Here is a 20,071-nt window from a genome sequence, read left to right on the forward strand (position 1 = left end):
TGGACTAGAAGACCTCCAAGGTCCCTTCCAGCTCTATTCTGATTGATTGAAGTTCAGTTCAGTTCTAAACAAACTTGCTCAGTTCCCAGAAAGCAAAAGAATACATTTCAGGCAGACAAAGCACGGCATTATATGATGTGGGTTGCCTGTTGCCAATGTGCTGAAATGCTACAAAAGCATTAACTGGGACATGCTTTCATGGAAGGAATACCTCTCGCTGGTTAGGTTTTCATGATGTCTATTTGATTGCAAGCCAAGCTCAGCCACATGAAAGTAAGATGGGTGGAGGGCTGTACAAAGACAAAATAGAGAATTTTTTTTAAAAAATGCCACTCCACGAGTCTTTTTAGGTATGCCTCCCACTTGCCATTTGAAGAGTGGCATATCCCTTTGATTTTTTTTTAAAAAACACCATGGATTTGTTATGCAATCTGACTGTGGCTGTTTCTGGTGCTGAATGCAAAAAAGGATGTTCAGCCATTAAGAATAATATTCTGGATACATTGTTCCATAAGCACTTAACTAAGAATTCTTCTGCAAGAAACATCAAGGGAGGAATTATGAAAACTCATCTATTTTCACTATCTTCCTTTCTCAAACATTCATTGGGGAAGGCAGGAGGTTTAGAAAGGAATAGGAATAATTTTCTGGATTATTATCCTTCAGAATATGGTGAGAATGTAACAGAAAAGAAGGAAACACATACAATCCACATAATTATATACAAACTTTCTACAGGAGTGTAGCAGTGGCTTCATAATTGTATATCCAATTCAGCTATACTAACATTGCTTCGTGCAAATCATCTAGGGAAACAGAAACAAACAGACTGAAATAATTCCCTAGGTAGGAAACTGACCATGAGATGCTAAGGTATCCTGGAGTAGCTGAAGTGGACAACTGAGGTTAGCTCTACTTTTTAATAACCAATTTGCAATTGCTTTCATACACTTCCCTGTGTACATTCACAATCTATAATGTTCAATTCATTGTCATCATACCTGCTGGTATCTCTCTTGGTAGCTACTCGCTATGCTTTTAAGATGACTTTTATTCATTTATTTTTTTACAAGCTCAGCTAAGTGGCAAAAAAAAAATATTCTTTTTATTTCTAAGAATGGCCCCGTAGGTGTCCTTTAAAAATCATAATAGCAAATGCCTGCAGAGCAATACTTTATGTTTGAATTTGCTTCTCTGTTTTGAACACAATAAAGATACCAAACACTCAGAAAAGCTGACTCTGTTGGATGATCTGAAATGCTATACGATGCCAATTTTTGGCATTCAGAGGGAAGGGGAAAAAAACCCTCTTTTTCTGCCTTCCTTTGTTTTTGGCCTGAATGCAAATCCATTATTCTGTATCAGCTGACCAGCAGAATTGACTTTGCTGCAGGAACAGCCCTTCATTTGTCTGTTCTCGGAAGAACTCTATTGAAATACTTCCAGACAGACTCCTATTGGGCAGATGGAAACAGTAGGTGGATGACCTTGTATTAATGCAATGTTAGATGAAATGCATTAGATAAAAAGCAAATAATATGGAAAATATGGTTTGGTGTACAAGGCATGGGTTAAAGGGACCGCCTTCTGCCGCACAAATCCCAGCGACCGGTTAGGTCCCACAGAGTTGGCCTTCTCCGGGTCCCATCAACTAAACAATGTCATTTGGCGGGACCCAGGAGAAGAGCCTTCTCTGTGGCAGCCCCGACCCTCTGGAACCAACTCCCCCCGGAGATTAGAACTGCCCCCACCCTCCTTGCCTTTCGTAAAGTTCTTAAAACCCATCTCTGCCGTCAGGAATGGGGGAACTGAGACATCTCCCCCGGGCCTATACAGTTTATACATGTTATGTTTGTGTGTATGTTTGCTTTTAATAATGGGGTTTTTAGTGTTTTTTAAATTATTAGATTTGTTCTTACATTGTTCTTGTTATTGTTGTGAGCCGCCCCAAGTCTACGGAGAGGGGCTGCATACAAATCTAATAAATAATAATAACAACAACAACAACAATAATAATAATAATAATAATAATAATAATGGGTGAAGCCGTTGTGATGGCTCTACAGGCACGAACCATCTATTATTGTATTTTTGGGGGGTATAAGACACAGTTTAGTTTTGGGGGAGGAAAATAGGGAAAAGAATCTGCTTGCCAGGTATTAATTTGGCTAGCATCCTTAGTCTGGTCAGTACATTATTTTATCCCCTGGTTAGGGCTTTAAAAAAACTTTATTCGGAGAGAGTAACAATGAAAGAGCTTGCAAGCCAGTAAGAGCTGGGAACATCATTAGCACTTGGAAAGAAACATTCAGAGCAAGGAGCAATTGGAAAAAACTCCTGCAAAGATTTAGGGCTTGGAAAACATTCTTTGCAGAGAGTAACAAAGAAAGAGTTTGCAAGCTGGCAAGAGCTGGGAACATCATTAGCACCGGGTTAGGGCTGGAAAGAAACTTATTCGGAGCAAGTTGGAGCAATGAAAAAACCCTGCAAAGATTTAGGACTTGAAAAACATTCTTTGCAGAGAGAAGCAATGAAAGAGCCTGCAAGGTAAGAGCTGGGAAGATCAGCAGCAGCTAGTTAAGGCTGGGGGTGAGGGAGGGAAACCTACATTCAGAGTATAAGACGCCCCCAAATTATCAACCTCCCTTAGGGAGGGAAAAGGTGCATCTTATACTCTGAAAAATACAGTAGATTTTGGGAAGGAAGAACAGTATCGATGGGTGATGGCGAACCATTTTTGGCTCAGGTGACAAAAGAGTGAGTGCTTGCAAAATCAATTTCTTCACCCAGATGGTCCTTCCAGAAGAGGTCGTGACAGCTGTCAGCCTTTATAGCTTCACAGCAGGATTAGACAGATTCATGGATGCCGAGTGTATCAGTGGTTATTGAAATGGATGTCCATGTGCCACCTCTATGTTGGTTGAGGCAGGCAGGGTTCCCTTGGATACCATTTGTTGGGGGTCAAGGGAAAGGGAGGGTTTTGCCTTCTCCTTCTGCTCAAGATCCCCATGGACAATTGGTGGGCTACTGCGTGACACAGAATGCTGGACTCGATGGGCTTTGGCCCGATTCAGCAGGGCTCTTCTTAGGTTCTTATGTTCTTCAGCCCTTAGGAGGCTTTCCTGAAGTTGTAATGGCCTTTCTCGTTGATTTTGCTGGTCAGAAGGTGGCCAAAGGGGGTCAACTGCAACCATCATAAATATGAGTCAGTTGCCAGACGTCTGAAGCTTGATCATAGGTCTGTAGAGATGCTGCAGCAGTGGTTAAATGTGAAAATGGCCATAAGCCTCCCCCCCCCCGCCATCCCCAGGCTGTTTTTTAACATTGAATAGTCAAAAAAATGAAATGGTTGTAAATTGAGGTTTGCATTGGTTTTTATTCTAAAATCTTTTGTTGCCTGCAGGACTGGGGGATTAAGGAAAGCTTGCATGAAATATTTCTGCTGATTGCTATGTCATAACAAGTTTTTCTGGTCTTTCAAAAGCTAAATGCCGGATTATTTCAGGAATGACCCCTTTTGCTTCTTGTAAATTCCTTGTAGTAGAAGATCTCTCCTCCCTCCCTCCCTTCCTTTCCTTCCTTCCTTCCTGCCTTCTTTTCTTCCTTCCTTCCTTCTTTCTAGAAACATAGAAGATTGATGGCAGAAAAAGACCTCATGGTCCATCTGCTCTGCCCTTATACTATTTCCTGTATTTTATCTTAGAATGGATATACAGTATGTTTATCCCGGGCATGTTTAAATTCAGTTACTGTGGATTTACCAACCACAGCTGCTGGAAGTTTGTTCCAAGCATCTACTACTACTCTTTCAGTGAAATCATATTTGCTCACGTTGCTTCTGATCTTTCCCCCAACTAACCTCAGATTGTGCCTCCTTGTTCTTGTGTTCACTTTCCTATTAAAACACTTCCCACCTGAACCTTATTTAACCCTTCAACATACGGTATTTAAATGTTTCAATCATGTCCCCCCTTTCCCTTCTGTCCTCCAGTCCAGACTATACAGTTCATGAAGTCTTTCCTGATAAGTTTTATGCTTAACATCTTCCACCATTTTTGTAGCCCGTCTTTGGACCCATTCAATTTGATCAATCCTTCTTTCTTTCTTTCTTTCTTTCTTTCTTTCTTTCTTTCTTTCTTTCTTTCTTTCTTTCCTTCCTTTCTTCCTTCCTTCCTTCCTTTCTTTCTTCGCCCTTGCCAAAGATGCTCACCCATCAGCCAATTTGTCTCTCTCTGAAAGATAGAGTTATAAAACAGCAAAGGGAATTTAAAGTATGCAGCCAACTCCCTGTCACTATGCCTTTCTGAGACTGCTATTCTAGGAGGTTTTTTCTTCTTCTATTTTTTTTAAATAAGGGAGATAAAGTTTTTGGAGGTTGGCAAAGTTGGGCCTGAAGTTAAGGCTCTGTAGCTCCTCAAAAAATAATAAGGCAATTTTTAGGACAAATTGAGGATGCTGAGCATATGTTGCAGATAGTTCCAGGCAATAATTTATCCCTATTGGACATGCCCTTTTCCAAATGCTGTCACAGCACATCAATGCACTGGATGGTAAGCCAGTGGTGTTCTTCAATATGATTTTTTTGCTAGCCTCTCAAGCATCTTTTTATTTATTTATTTATATTGTCAAGTGTGTATTGGTAGTATACAAAGACATAGCAATGTTTATATACATGATATTGATACTGATAGTAGAGAAACATTAGGACAAGGAGGGTTGGCACGCTGGTGCACTTATGCATGCCCCTTACTGACCTCTTAGGACCTGGGTGAGGTCAACAGTGGATAGTCTAAAGGTAAAGTTTTGGGGTTTAGGTGATGACACCACAGAGTCCAGTAGTGAGTTCCATGCATTAACTACTCGGTTGCTAAAGTCATATTTCCTACAGCCAAGCTTGGAGTGGTTTACTTTGAGTTTGTATCTGTTGTGTGCCCGTGTATTGTTGCAGTTGAAGCTGAAGTAGTTGTTGACAGGAAGGATGTTGTAGCAGATGATTTTATGGGCTATGCTTAGGTCGTGTTTAAGGTGACGTAGTTCTAAGCTTTCTAAGCTTAGGATTTCAATTCTGGTCGTGTAGGGTATTCTGTTGCGAGTGGAGGAGTTGAGGGCTCTTCTAGTAAAGTATCTCTGGACTTTTTCTAATGTATTTATGTCCAAAATATGGTGTGGGTTCCAGACAGATGAGCTATTTTTGAGAATTGGTCTGGCAAAAGTTTTATATGCTCTGGTTAGTAGCGTGATATTACCAGAGAAGAAGCTACATAAGATTAGATGAACAATTACCATTTTTTTCCTGGCCCTTCTTCTTCTTGTTTTCATAATTATAAGGAAAAAGTACACAACAACGAGTCTACAATTTCTGTCTACTTACAGAGGTTGTCGTAGGCTCTCCATCTCTAGAGCAGTGATTTTCAACCTTTTTTGAGCTGCGGCACATTTTTTACATTTACAAAACCCTGGGGCACATTAAGCGGGTGGGTGGGGGGCTAAAAAAAGTTTGGACAAAAAAATTATCTCTCTCTCTTCCTCCCTTTAACTCTATTTCTCTCTCCCTCTTTCTCTCCCTTCCTTCCTCTTTCTTTTTCTCTCTCCATCTCTCTTTCTTTCTCTTCCTTCCTTCCTCTCTTTTTTGCTCTCTTTCTCTCTCCCTCCGTACCTTCCTCTATGTCTTTCTCTCTCTCTCCTTCCCTCCCTCTCTTTCTCTCACCCTTGCTTTCTTTTTCTCTCTCTCTCTCTCTCTTGCTTTCTCTCTCTATCTCTTGTTCTCTTTCTCTCTCGCTCGCACTTTCTCTCTTTTGCTTCCTCTCTCTCTCTTGTTTCTTTCTCTTTCTTTCTCTCTTTCTTGCTTTCCTTCTCTCTCTGAGCTTTGCGGCACACCTGACCATGTCTCACGGCACACTAGTGTGCCGCGGCACACTGGTTGAAAAACACTGCTCTAGAGACTTTTGAGCAGGGCAGCCACTCCTCAATGATGGTTTAATAGTCTTTCATACCAGAGAAGGCAAAAGTAGATCGTGGAGCGGGATGGCAGGTTTTTCCATCTCTACAGTTCTGTTTCTATTATTTCTTTCACCTTCTAATTACTGGGTGGTATCTTCTCAGCAGTTTCATTTTCTGTACATCTACGGGTGTCAGCCTCACTACGTTTCGTCTTTCAACTATGCTTCAGCTGTCATAAGTAATGGGGGGGGAGATGTTTGGGGATTTGGGAGGGGAAGTTTCTGGAGGGGCCCTGGTAAGTTTCGTTTCTCCTTGAGAAGAGGTGATAAGAAAGTCTGTTAGTAGCTGCATTCCATAAGCCAGTGTTTCCCAACCTTGGCAAATTGAAGATACAGTGTTCCCTCAATTTTCGCGGGGGATGCGTTCCGAGACCGCCCGCGAAAGTCGAATTTCCGCGAAGTAGAGATGCGGAAGTAAATAGACTATTTTTGGCTATGAACAGTATCACAAGCCTTCCCTTAACACTTTAAACCCCTAAATTGCAATTTTCCCATTCCCTTAGCAACCATTTAGATTATTACTGTTTATTTATTAAAGTTTATTTTAAAAATATTTATTAAAGGCAGACGAAAGTTTGGCGATGACATATGACATCATCGGGTGGGAAAAACAGTGGTATAGGGAAAAAACCCATGAAGTATTTTTTAATTAATATTTTTGAAAAACCATGGTATAGACTTTTCGCGAAGTTCGAATCTGTGAAAATTGAGGGAACACTGTATTTGGACTTCAGCTCCCAGAATTCTGGGAGTTGAAGTCCAGATATCTCCGAGTTGCCAAGGTTTATTTATTGGATTTGTATGCCGCCCCTCCCCTCTTAAGAATCGGGCGATGGTGCCATAAGCGATGGTGAAGATACGTCCACCTGATGAAATTGGACAATGGGGGTTGGTTATTTCCCAAAGGGGGACGAATGGGATATTTTGAAATGGGAAAACTATCGTGCCTTGTTCCGCAGACTTTGCTTTGCTTCTGATGCATTCACCTCCGATTTAGTAAAGTTTATTTTTAAAGTTCAAAATGGACTCTTGAGTTTTACTTTTCTTAAATACGGAGTGGAGCAATCCTGATAACGGGGCATAAGAGTGGCACACAGAGAAATACTTTCGCATAAAGATGAGGTTATAGGATATTATTGCGCCAGGCTGGAAAACAAGCAACTGTGAGTTTGTTTATTTATTTATTTATTTTATTTATTTATTTATTTATTCATTTGTCCAATACACAAATACATAGGAAGAAAAATAGACATATGATAATATAAAAGAGGGTGAAAGTGAACTTAGAGGAAAGGATATATGAAAGGAAGAGAATATATAAGATAGGTGAAAGAAAGGAAAGACAATTGGACAGGGGACGAAAGTCCTGCTTTAGCCATGAATGTCAGATGAGTAACTTTGGACCGGTCATTCTCTCTCAGCCCAACCCAACTCCCAGGGTTGTTGTTTGTGGAGATCATAGGAGGAGGAAGATGTGCTGGGCCTGTTCAGTGAATTGTCAATAAAGGCGGGATATAAATAAATAATCCCAAGGCATCTTTTGAAATGAGAATGAAACTGAATGTCGATTGTTTACAGCCTGGGATCTTGCAGGCACAGCCAGTGGGGTGGAGTTAAATATGTCATCAGTTTAGAGTCCTTGCATTGCCACAAGAGACCCAGGTTCAGCCTCCATGAATTCCGTTGACCCTCATCTGGAGCCAATTTTGCACTGGCCGTTAGTTGGCCAGATTTTTGTGTGCAGCCAATAAATCGTTTATGCTGCAACCTACATGAATGGGTCTGATTCTGATGCCCCTGAGTTGGTCTTCACTTTTCACTCAGTTAAGAACCATCTAGAAAGTACAAGGTTAGATGGAGTAGCGCCCAGATGGCGAACCCATGGCAGGCGTGCCACAGATGGCGCACCTGTGTGTCCATGCGCAATTTTGCAGTAGCATAATTGCGCTGGATTCCGCTAGCACTCAGAGCCACGGGGGCGAGCACATGTCATCATTTCACCTTAACTGCCCACCTCTGCATACATACATATTTACATACATATATACATACATATGTATACAGTGGTAGCTCTACCTAAGAACACCTCTACTTACAAACTTTTCTAGATAAGAACCGGGTGTTCAAGATTTTTTTTTGCCTCCTCTTAAGAACCATTTTCCACTTACAAACCCGAGCCTCCGAAACTGTAACCGGAAAAGGCGGGGAGAAGCCTCCGTGGGGCCTCTCTAGGAATCTCCTGGGAGGAAACAGGGCCGGAAAAGGCAGGGAGAAGCCTTTCTGGGGCATCTCTAAGAATCTCCTGGGAGGAAACAGGGCCGGAAAAGGCAGGGAGAAGCCTTTCTGGGGCATCTCTAAGAATCTCCTGGGAGGAAACAGGGCCAGAAAAGGCGGGGAGAAGCCTCTCTGGAGCCTCTCTAGGAATCTCCTGGGAGGAAACAGGGCCAGAAAAGGCGGGGAGAAGCTTCTCTGGAGCCTCTCCAGGAATCTCCTGGGAGGAAACAGGGCCAGAAAAGGCGGGGAGAAGCCTCTCTGGAGCCTCTCTAGGAATCTCCTGTGAGGAAACAGAGCCAGAAAAGGCGGGGAGAAGCCTCTCTGGAGCCTCTCTAGGAATCTCCTAGGAGGAAACAGGGCCAGAAAAGGCGGGGAGAAGCCTCTCTGGAGCCTTTCTAGGAGTCTCCTGGGAGGAAACAGGGCCTCCACCCTCCCTCTGATTTCCCCAATCGCACGCATTATTTGCTTTTACATTGATTCCTATGGGAAAAATTGCTTCTTCTTACAAATTTTTCTACTTAAGAACCTGGTCACGGAACGAATTAAGTTCATAAGTAGAGGTGCCACTGTAAATACTTTTCATTTGTGAAATGAGAAGATTGGAGTTGCTCGGCCTATGGGTGTTGCCAAGGGCCTGTCAGCTGGCTCTTGACAGATTTATTTGTACACCTGCTTGGATGCTACACGCCCTGAGAGGAATGGAGAAGGCAGAAGCATGCAGTTTTGGGCAGGGGGGGTTGGTTGTTGGGGCACAGCATTCCAGAACTTCGACACACCCTTCGTAATCACACGGGAGATCTTCTTTACCTCCACGCCTCAGCCTTAATTTAAAAAATAATAATAAAAAAACTTGGGAAAAAATAATGAGGACTGGAAGCGGTCCAAGCAGGTTCTAAAAGTGGGCCATAATCAGGAGGTTTCCATGCTTTCCTTGGTGCGGGCAAGCGCTCTTTTGTGGCCATAATACCTGAATAACCCCATTGTAAAGATAGGATGGAGCAGCGGTGAAATCTACTTCCCTTCCCTTCCGGTTTGGAAGTGTGCACGAGCTCCCTCCACTTGCCTGTGTACATGCTTTCCCATCCGGGGAATGAGCCGGGGTGGCGCAGCAGGTAGAGTGCTGTACTGCAGGCCACTGAAGCTGACTGTAGATCTGCAGGTCAGCGGTTCAAATCTCATGACCGGCTCAAGGTTGACTCAGCCTTCCATCCTTCCAAGGTGGGTCAAATGAGGGCCCGGATTGTGGGGGCAATAGGCTGGCTCTGCTAAAAAGTACTATTGCTAACATGTTGTAAGCCGCCCTGAGTCTAAGGAGAAGGGCGGCATAAAAATCGAATGAATGAATGAATGAATGAATGAATGAACGCTTTTCCACTCATGCTCTGCTCGTGCGCATGATTTTTCATGTTGTGCGCATGTGCAGAAGGCTTTGCTCATGCGCAGAGGGTTAAAGAAAAGGAAAGAAAATGGTGGGTGGGTGGAGCCTTGTGCTGCTGCTAATGTTTGCCAAACCGCCAGATGGCAATGGTAGCGGTACGCCCAAACCGGGCTAAACCAATAGCATTTCGCTCCTGGTATGGAGTCTTCAAGCAAAAAAAACCCCAAAGTTTTTTTTATCAGAAGTTATTAAACCACTTCTTTATTTTAGGAATTCTTTATTTTAGGAATTCTATATTTTAGGAATTCTTTATTTTAGGAATTCTTTATTTTAGGAATTCTTTATTTTAGGAATTCTTTATTTTAGGAATTCTTTATTTTAGGAATTCTTTATTTTAGGAATTCTTTATTATAGGAATTCTTTATTTTAGGAATTCTAGCCCAGAATTCTTTTATCTGGTACCTTCTAGGTAGGATGGACTTTGACTGCCATGATGTGAACATCCACACCTTCAGGAGGTTGAAGATGGTTTCTTTAGATACTTTGGAAGAGCCTTCTTGGCTGTATTAATTATTGTTTCATGTTCACACCCCTTTTTAAAACTGAATCTGAGAAACCAAACTCCCACCTTTTCCAAATAGCAAATTAAAATTAAATATGGGTTGAAAGTGAAACCTACATTTGCTGTAACAAATGAAGATGAATTTCGAAAGGAAAACATTGTTTTAATAGTAAACTTGTTGTGAGCCACCCTGAGTTTCCAGAGAAGGGCAGCATAGAAATCCAATCAACCAACCAACCAATAAACAAACAAACAAACAAACAAATAAATAAAGGTTGGTTTTCAAATGTAATTTTAAAATTTTTTACGGTAATTGGCTTTTTCTGGACACAATCCAGAAAATTTCATAATATTTCAATGTGAAATTGAACCTGTAGATTTAAGCCTCTATTTCTAAACATCCTGCTATGCAGAGATAATTGAAACAAGGAGAATTCAAGATTTGACTTGCTGCAATATTATTGGGATTTAAGGAAAGCGTTTAAAACCTGGTTATTCCGAAAGAGATGAGAGAGGGAGACAGAGAGAAGAGCGGGAGGGAGGGAAAGAGATGAGAGAGGGAGAGAGATAGAGTTACCTACCGTGTTTTCCCGAAAATAAGACACTGTCTTACATTAATTTTTGCTCCAAAAGTTGTGCTACGTCTTATTTTCGGGGGGGTGCCTTATATTTCTCAAATAAGACAAATTCACAGGCAGAAAAGCTGACACCCCCAAAGAAAGTGTACCGTACGGTACACTGATTATGGTACGGTACCTGTCAGTATGGCACCCACACACACAAACGACGGCACTTATATGGTACAACAGTATACTCCCGCTATTGCAGCTTCCGGCCACCAGAGGAACTACAGTCTACGCACTGTAGTGGAGACTGTAATGGCGGTGAGACAGCAGCAGACTGTGTCTCCTGTACTGGACGGTACAAAGCGATGGAAGGGGCCAGCAGGGGATGCCACATTATTACGGTACCGCTATGAACAGCTTTGAATGGTACCGTATGTTTCTCCACCGTACCGTATATAAACTTGACTACGCCTTATTTTCGGGGGGTGCCTTATATTAGCAAATTCTGCAAAACTTCTGACATGCCTTACTTTCGGGGTACGTCTTATTTTCCGGGAAACAGGGTATTTCCCATAGAAAACAAAACACAGGGAGCCACAAAACCTGGGTAGGTGTGGCTGGGGGGGAGGTTCATATGACTGGGTGAGAGTGAGTGACCTTAAATTGGCCACACCCACCCAGGTTTTGTGGCTCCTGCTGTTTTGTTTTCTGTGTGAAATGGGCCCAAGTGGCTCTTTGAGTGTTTAAGGTTGCACACCCCTGCCCTAGATCATTTCAGACAAATGGTTGTCCAATCTCTGTTTGAAAACCTCCAGGAGCAACCCACAAAGTCTGAAGGCAAGGCATTCCACAAATTCTTTCATTGTTTCTCTCTCAGAATTTAAAAAAAAATGTATAAAAATTTTCCCCTGAAAATTTTGAAGCTGACCGGACTAAGGACACTAGCCAGATGAATATCTGGTAAGCAGATTCTTTCCCCTATTTTCATCCCCCTAAGCTAAGGTGCGTCTTATATTCCGGTGCGTCTTCTACTCTGAAAAATATAATACAGTAATACCTCGTCTTACGAACTTAATTGGTTCCAGAAGTAGGTTCGTAAGGTGAAAAGTTCGTAAGACAAAACATTGTTTCCCATAGGAAACAATGTAAAAGCGATTAATGCTTGCAAAGGGGGGGGAAATTCACAAAATGGTGCTCTGCTGGGCGCCGCTGCCCGGCTGTCACCTTTTAAAGACCTCCAGGAAGGACGTCTTCGTGACGTCAAAGCTCCGCCCATGGAATTCCCTATTGGGATTCCCCACCTCCTTTCCAGCCTCCAGATCAGCCGAAAACGCCGCTGCCGATCGCAAAAAAGGCACTCTGCCGGGCGCCGCCGCCCGGCTGTAACCTTCTGAAACAGCCAGGCACTTCTCGGCGGCCTCCGGAACCTGAACCCGAACCCGAACTTCTGGGTTCAGCGTTCGGGAGAAGCCCCCCGGCTGTTTCAGAAGGTGACAGCCAGGCGGGGGCGCTTCTCAGCGGCCTCCCGAACCCAAAAAGTTTGGGTTTGGGAGAACGCCGAGAAGGCCCCCGGCTGTTTTAAAAGGTGACAGCCGGATGGCGGCGCCCAGCGGAGTGCCATTTTGTGATCTGCAGTGGGTTCGTAAGCTGAAAAAAGTTCGTAAGAAGAGGCAAAAAATTTCCGAACCCCGGGTTCGTATCACGAGGGGTTCGTATCACGAGGTACCACTGTATTTAACAACTGCAAATGATTCATTTAACAACCATGGCCAACAAGGTCATAAAATCAGATGCAATTCAATTAATAAGCACCTTGCTTAGCAATGGAAACTCTAGTCCTGGTTGTGGGTCATAAATCAAGGGAACCCCTCTATCCCTACAGTACACTTGTTTCCAGAAGTATAATCTAATTCTAACCAGTAAATTTTCTTACTCTGGATCTTTGGGAATGTCACTAATTTAGACGTGAGCCACTGCAAAAGCTTGGCAGTTGGGTACGTATTGTTCTATCTCACAGATCATTCTAGATTTTGCTCTAAATTCTGTTTCCATCCCCTCTTGAGAATTGTAAGGCTGGGCAGTTTAATTTTTTCCATGCCTGAGAACTCAGCCAACAATTAACAAGGGAGAAATAAGTTCTCAGCGTGTCTTTTGGGAGCCAAGTGCGATCTTCGGGAGTATCTAGAAAGGTATAGATATAAGGTGGTTATTGTAGGTTAGAAAAACCCATCTTTCTAAGATGGCATCTTTCTATCTTAACTGTACTACTTTGACTTCCACGATTTAATGCTTCTCGTAGAAAAGACTAATAATTCTTCTTAATAATAAATATTTTATTTTATTTATTTATTTATTAAATTTGTATGCCACCCCTCTCTGCAGACTCGGGGCGGCTCACAACAGCAACAGAAAAACAGTGTAAAATACAAATTCAATAATGAGAAAGCTAAAAACCCATAATTTAAAAAACATTCACACAACATACCATACATAGACAATATAGGCCTGACAACAGAGGTGGGTCTTAAGGAGTTTGCGAAAGGCAAGAAGGGTGGGGGCTGTTCTAATCTCAGGGGGGAGCTGGTTCCAGAGGGTTGGGGCCACCACAGAGAAGGCTCTTCCCCTGGGACCCGCCAAACGACATTGTTTGGTCGACGGGACCCGGAGAAGGCCAACTCTGTGGGACCTAATCGGTCACTGGGATTTGTTTAATTAAACAAATACTGTGTTTAATTAAACAAATGTCCTAGATATTAAATGCCTATGGAGATTCTCGGTCATCCAAACCATAGCTGTTCCAAAGGTGCTTTTTTAAAAGGGCAACTGGACTTCATTTTTCCTTGAAGATGTTTCACTTCTCATTCAAGAAGCTTCTTCAGTTCTTGGATGAAGAAACTTCCTTAGAACTGAAGATGCTTCTTGAATGAGAAGTGAAACATCTTCAAGGAAAAACAAAGTCCAGTTGCCCTTTGAAAATGCACTACTAATATTCAGAAGACCTATTTCTTTCTTATGAACCAATATATTTTAAAATGTAATTTGTAACTTAATACAAGGGTTGCCCAAAAACAATGCACCACATTTTTTTCATTCAACAATTATTTATTGAACACAATGAAACTTACATGCAAGAAAGAAAGAATGATGTCTCTTCTACACTCCCTATTTTTCCACGTAATCTCCATCCCGTTCTTTGGACTTTGTCCAGCGAGACACAAAGGTATATAGGCCCTGTTGGTACCACTCCTTATTCTGGTCTCAAAGCCATTTCTGCACTGCCGAACCGTCTTCTAATGACCTCATTTTCTGTGCCCAGCGACTAACCGTACTTCTGTCGACTGCAGAGTCTCCATAAACTGTACACAAACGTTTGTGAATGTTCCCAACAGTTTCTTTCTCCGCAGTGAGCAATTCAATGACGACAAGCTGCTTGTAACATACATCACTTACAGAAACTATTTTGAAACACTGCTGCAGCTACGCTGTCTGAACAAACTCAAAATTTATACACATTGTTCTGATAATGTATATCTAAAGTTTCACATTTGTACTATTACTGTAGGCTGAGAAAAAAAATGTGGTGCATTACTTTATGGGAGATCCTCGTATCTTCATCTTATGTGTGAATTATTACGATGCGTTCTTTCCATACTGCTGCTATTCGTGTATTATATCATATGCCAAATAAATAAATACTATTGATCTGATTTTTTTTTTCATGCAGGAAACATATTCAATATTCACCTCTCTATTTCTCTCTTCTCCATGCAGTATCTCTGGAAGACCAGTTTGTTTCCAAAGTTTTGGAGGAGACATCAGCTTCGGCGGAGGATGAATTACAGGCTGACTCTTCAATCGCGCAAGACAGTGACTCATTTATAGCAAAAGCCCACCTTGGAATTGACCAGGGTTCATCCCTGTCTTCTTCTACGTTAAAGGCTCCAGAGGAGAATACGGTTCCAGCGAGGCTCAATCCAGACCACACTTTGGGCGTGCTGTCCCAAGAGGACCAAAGGGACATTTTGAAGGAAAGCCGAGAGATCTCCCTACAAGAGCCTTCCGAAGTCAAGTCGAGTGTTGAGAACGTTGCTAGTAACAAGAGCAAGCTCCCGCGGGCGAAACCAATCGCCCTTCAAAAGAAAATGGGGGGAGAGAACTCTGAGGCTGAAGTGACCACGGAAAGCCCCCCGATTCCCAAAGCTACCTACCGCTTTGATCCAGAGGAATACAATGAGACCGTCAACCCCTTTACGACGGGAGGCTCCAAATGTCCAAACACACCCCCGGCGTCTCAGCCAGGGGCTGAGATTCTTCCCAATAGTGACCCCAAGCATCCCAGCTCAGCGGGAGCTGGAGACTGCAAGACCCGGGCCGTGAAACTAGAGTTTGATTTCGCCGAAGGAGCGGAAAACGCCGAGCCCAACAAGCTTCCGCCGAGAAAAATAGGAAAAAGGCCCAGCAGTAAGTTGTCCCCCAAGAGACAAAAAGGACAAGCCACCCGGCCTGTTGTAGCTCCTGAGGATGGAGAGAAGTCGGTAGCTCCCGAGGCGTTGGTGGAACCTCTGACCAAGGCTACACCCCCGGTGGACACCAACCAGTGGGACGATCCTGCCTTTAACCCTTTTGCGGGCAGCTCCTCTTTGCAGGATTCTCCCACGCTCGCAAAACGTTCCTATCATTTGGACGTGGGCGACCCTTTCAAGCCAAGCAGCAAGGCCTTGTCCACCGTAGCCGCTGATTCTTGTCCTTCCGCAGAGAACAGTCTCAACGAGATCTTGGAGTCGCAAGCACGAGAGGCCGCAGGGGATGATTTGAAGGCAGGCTTGGCCCCACAAAGCTCCAGATCGCGCCTGATAACGTGAGTGACAGGGGCTCTTAGCAGGGGAGGAAAGAGGGATGTTTGAAGCTGATGAGGCTTTAGGTAGGAATCTATGTCCTCCAGGCTGCCAGGAACTCGACCGTTGCAACCTGTGGGGCTTGCACTGAGCATACGATTACTGTTGTGCACATGGCACAAGTCACATGTGTGCCCACTTTGTACCCTTCTCATCCATCCCCTGCCAGATACACCATATTTTTCGGAGTATAAAATGCACCTTTTTCCTCCCTAAAAGAGGCTGAAAATTTGAGTGCGTCTCATCCTCTGTGCCCGGCGACTAACCGTACTTCGGTCGACTGCAGATTCTCCATAACCTGTACACAAACGTTTGTGAATGTTCCCAACAGTTTTTTTTTCTGCAATGAGAAATTCAATGATGACACACTGATTGTAACATACATCACTTACAGATGCCATTTCAAAACAGTGCTGCAGCTATGCTATCTGTCTGAAGAAACGCAAAACACGCACTCCTGACAATTCAAATAATGTTTTTTTTTAAAAAAAAATAAATAAACTTTATTGATTTTCTTAAAATTGACAAACATACAAACACACACTTAACATAAAATTGGGGTTGCAAATACCCCTCTTATTCTAGAAGTCAAATTGCAATACAGAAAAAGAATACATTATTATTATTATTATCTTAAGTCAACCTATTACGTTAAATGAAAAGAAGAAATTTTGTGTAACCTTATTATAAAAGAAAAATAAACTTCGTATATAAGCAAAATACAAACGCAAAGATTAAATCCTAACCATACTACTATTGTGCACTCCTAGTATTCATTTTTACTTCTTCTTTTTCTCTATCCACATGTGCACTTTATTCCAAATAATCAAATAATGTATATATAAAATTTCTCATTCATATCATTACTGTAGGCTGAAAAAAAATGTGGTGCATTGCTTTCTGGGTGACCTTCGTATTTCATACTAGCCAAAACTCTTTTGCCATATAGATGGTCTTCGACTTAACGGTCACAATTGAACCCCAAATTTCCCTTGCTAAGCAAGGCAATGATTAAGCCCCATTTTATGAAGTTCCTTGCCACAATTAGCAAATCACTGCAGTTGATAAGATAGAGTAACCTGCTTGTTAATCAATCTGACTTCCCCATTGACAGAAGGTTGCAAGGGGTGGATCATCAGACTGAGGCACTGCGACCGTCATAAATACTTACCAGTCACGAAGCACCCAAATTTTGATCCTACAATGATGGGGAATGCTAAAAACGGTCACGAGTCATATTTTTGCCCCCATTGGCATCGTAACTTTGAACCGTCCCTCAACAAATGATCGTAAATCAAGTACTACTTCTACCACATTAGATTTGCAGTCAATTTGATGCTGCAGTCAATCTTACTATTTGGTGCCAAAGTAAGGAGAGGCATAGTAGCAGCTTCTTACTTTATATACAGTAACTGAATTTAAACATGCCCGGGATAAACATATATCCACCCTAATGTTCGCTGAAATTCCTAAAAGAAGTAATCAGACCAAGAAGGCTTCGGAGTAGGGAAACAAGGTTTATTTGGGCATAGTAATCGCTCTACTGTCCGAAGCGGTTTGCAAAGCGTGGTGTCACCCTAGGGATACACACCTTTACAGAAACAGAACACAGTTAAATTATACCCTATCACAGTGCTTCCCAACCTTGGCAACTTGAAGATATTTGGACTTCAACTCCCAGAATTCCCCAGCCAGCGTTTGCTGGCTGGGGAATTCTGGGAGTTGAAGTCCAAATATCTTCAAGTTGCCAAGGTTGGGAAACACTGCCCTATCAGACCCCTCCCAGGTACGCCAGCTAATCTGACAGGCTAAATTCATTTCCCGATACGTGCTTTTTCCCTTATCCCCCCTATCCTTATCTAAAAAGCTGCATGCAGGCATTCACTGGCTGGGGAATTCTGGGAGTTGAAGTCCAAATACCTTCAACAACAACAACAACAACAATAATAATAATTTATTGGATTTGTATGCCGCCCCTCTCCGTAGACTCGGGGCGGCTAACAACAATGATAAAAACAGCATGTGACAATCCAATAATAAAACAACTAAAAACCCTTATAATAAAACCAAACATACACACAAACATACCATGCATAACTTGTAATGGCCTAGGGGGAAGGAATATCTCAACTCCCCCATGCCTGGCGGTATAAATGAGTCTTGCGTAGTTTACGAAAGACAGGGAGGGTGGGGGCAGTTCTGATCTCCGGGGGGAGTTGGTTCCAGAGGCCCGGGGCCGCCACAGAGAAGGCTTTTCCCCTGGGGCCCGCCAAGGTTGGGAAACACTGACCTAGGTGCTGGTAGTTTTTCTTCACCCCCCATTTCTAGTCTCCGAGACCCCACCGGCCTTTGATCCAAGAGTTTCACAGACATTAACGAGTGGCTTTGTGTGATTTACAATGAAAGAGAGACTTTAATTCCATCTGATGTTCATGCAGAACTGCGACATTTAGATGCGACATTCTTATCCTAAGCCGTGACACCTCTCTCCTAAATATGTCAAGTTCTATAGCTCTTCCTAGCTTACTGGTCCTTTTCGGAGGATAACTTGCATTTATTCAGTAGGGAATATATATATATATATATCTGGATCTTTCATGTATATTTTATCCTTCCCTTCCATCTCTCTCCCTCTGCTTGTCTTTCTTGTCTGTTTATTTCTGGTGCCTCAGGACTACAGAACAAGTGAAATTTCTCTGTTTTCTGTTGTAAGTACAGTACTCTTCTCTCCCCTTCCTTTTCTTTCTTTTTTTATTCCTTTTTTGGAAGGTTTGGGAATTCTCTCTGTTTCTCATTCTCTGGTTTTCTCTCTGTGGCATGTTGCTTTTTCTGCCCCCCTGGTGCCTTCTTTTTTAAAAAAACAAGTATGTTGTCCTTGGCCTACATTTAAAAGGCACACAATTTTATCTGGCTGCTTTGCTCCCCAGCGAGACAAGTAGAGGGAGAGCGGTCTGCTTGCTGTTGATGGCGATGACTTGTGATCTTCGAAAGCAGTAATAACGTTTGGTTTGATCTGGTTTGATCTGCTGTTGATGGCATGCTTTTTTTTTTGCAGTGGGTGTCTGTGCCTGAAAAATAATCCCGGCTTGTTGTGTTGTCCTTTGCAGTCTCCCAAATGAGGGTTCATTTCTGGTAACCCAATTTCAGATTGCTGTCAAGAAAATTATGGGGATGGGCAGTAATGGGCTGCCAAAATTTTTTACTGCCGCACTGTGGCTGTGGTTAATTTTGTGGGTGTGGATTAATGGTCATGTGAGCAGGTGGGAGTGGCTTGAACTATCAGGGCCAGAAAAGGCAGGGAGAAGCCTCCGTGGGGCCTCTCTAGGAATCTCCTGGGAGGAAACAGGGCCGGAAAAGCTGGGGAGAAGCCTCCATGGGGCCTCTCTAGGAATCTCCTGGGACGAAACAGGGCCGGAAAAGGTGGGGAGAAGCCTCCATGGGGCCTCTCTAGGAATCTCTTGGGAGGAAACAGGGCCGGAAAAGGCAGGGAGAAGCCTCCGTGAGGCCTCTCTAGGAATATCCTGGAACGAAACAGGGCCAGAAAAGGCAGGGAGAAGCCTCTGTGGGGCCTCTCTAGGAATCTCCTGGGAGGAAACAGTGCCAGAAAAGGCAGGGAGAAGCCTCCATGGGGCCTCTCTAGGAATCTCCTGGGAGGAAACAGGGCCAGAAAAGGCAGGGAGAAGCCTCTGTGAGGCCTCTCTAGGAATCTCCTGGGATGAAACGGGACCGGAAAAGGCGGGGAGAAGCCTCCATGGGGCCTCTCTAGGAATCTCCTGGGAGGAAAGAGGGCCTCCACCCTCTCTGTGGTTTCTCCAATCCCACGCATTATTTCCTTTTACGTTGATTCCTATGGGGAAAATTGCTTCTTCTTACAAACTTTTCTACTTAAGAACCTGGTCACGGAACGAATTAAGTTCGTAAGTAGAGGTACCACTGTAGTCTTCTCAGGATTTTGTTATTCTACCCCACAACAAAAAGGCTTTCCTAGAGTCACTGCTGTACCTGTTTCTGTTCTGGTTTGTCTTCCAAGGGCTGATGGATAATTGTCAGAATGAGAAAATTTAGCATGTGGATTTCTGATTGGGGGCTGCCCAGAGTTGGGCAGCTATATAAATGTTTTTAAATAAGTAAATCAAGCTGGTTGGCTAAATGTACTTGTGTTGTGAGAAACACAGGGGAAATATTTTTCTTAACAGCCGGGGCAAAAATGTCCTTTCTGACTGGTGCTTATAGCAGTGTTTCCCAAGCTTGGCAACTTGAAGATATCTGGACTTCAACTCCCAGAATTCCCCAGCCAGCATTCGCTGGCTGGGGAATTCTGGGAGTTGAAGTCCAAATATCTTCAAGTTGCCAAGCTTGGGAAACACTGGTATACAGCATCAGGGCAGGGCTAGGAG

The 20,071-nt window shown here is 43.1% G+C and overlaps 1 protein-coding gene across 3 annotated transcripts in view; it reads left to right on the forward strand.

Moving 5' to 3' along the window:
• The window catches only part of TACC1 (transforming acidic coiled-coil containing protein 1), a 99,144-nt gene that overhangs the window by 41,328 nt on the left and 37,745 nt on the right, over positions 1-20,071 (forward strand). For all 3 annotated transcript variants that reach the window (XM_070765373.1, XM_070765372.1, XM_070765371.1), the window contains exon 3: positions 14,551-15,637. In XM_070765373.1, coding sequence (XP_070621474.1) covers positions 14,551-15,637 — 1,087 coding nt within the window. The remainder of the gene's footprint in view (positions 1-14,550; positions 15,638-20,071) is intronic.

This window comes from Erythrolamprus reginae, chromosome 12 (assembly GCF_031021105.1).
Source record: "Erythrolamprus reginae isolate rEryReg1 chromosome 12, rEryReg1.hap1, whole genome shotgun sequence".
NCBI lineage: Eukaryota > Metazoa > Chordata > Lepidosauria > Squamata > Dipsadidae > Erythrolamprus > Erythrolamprus reginae.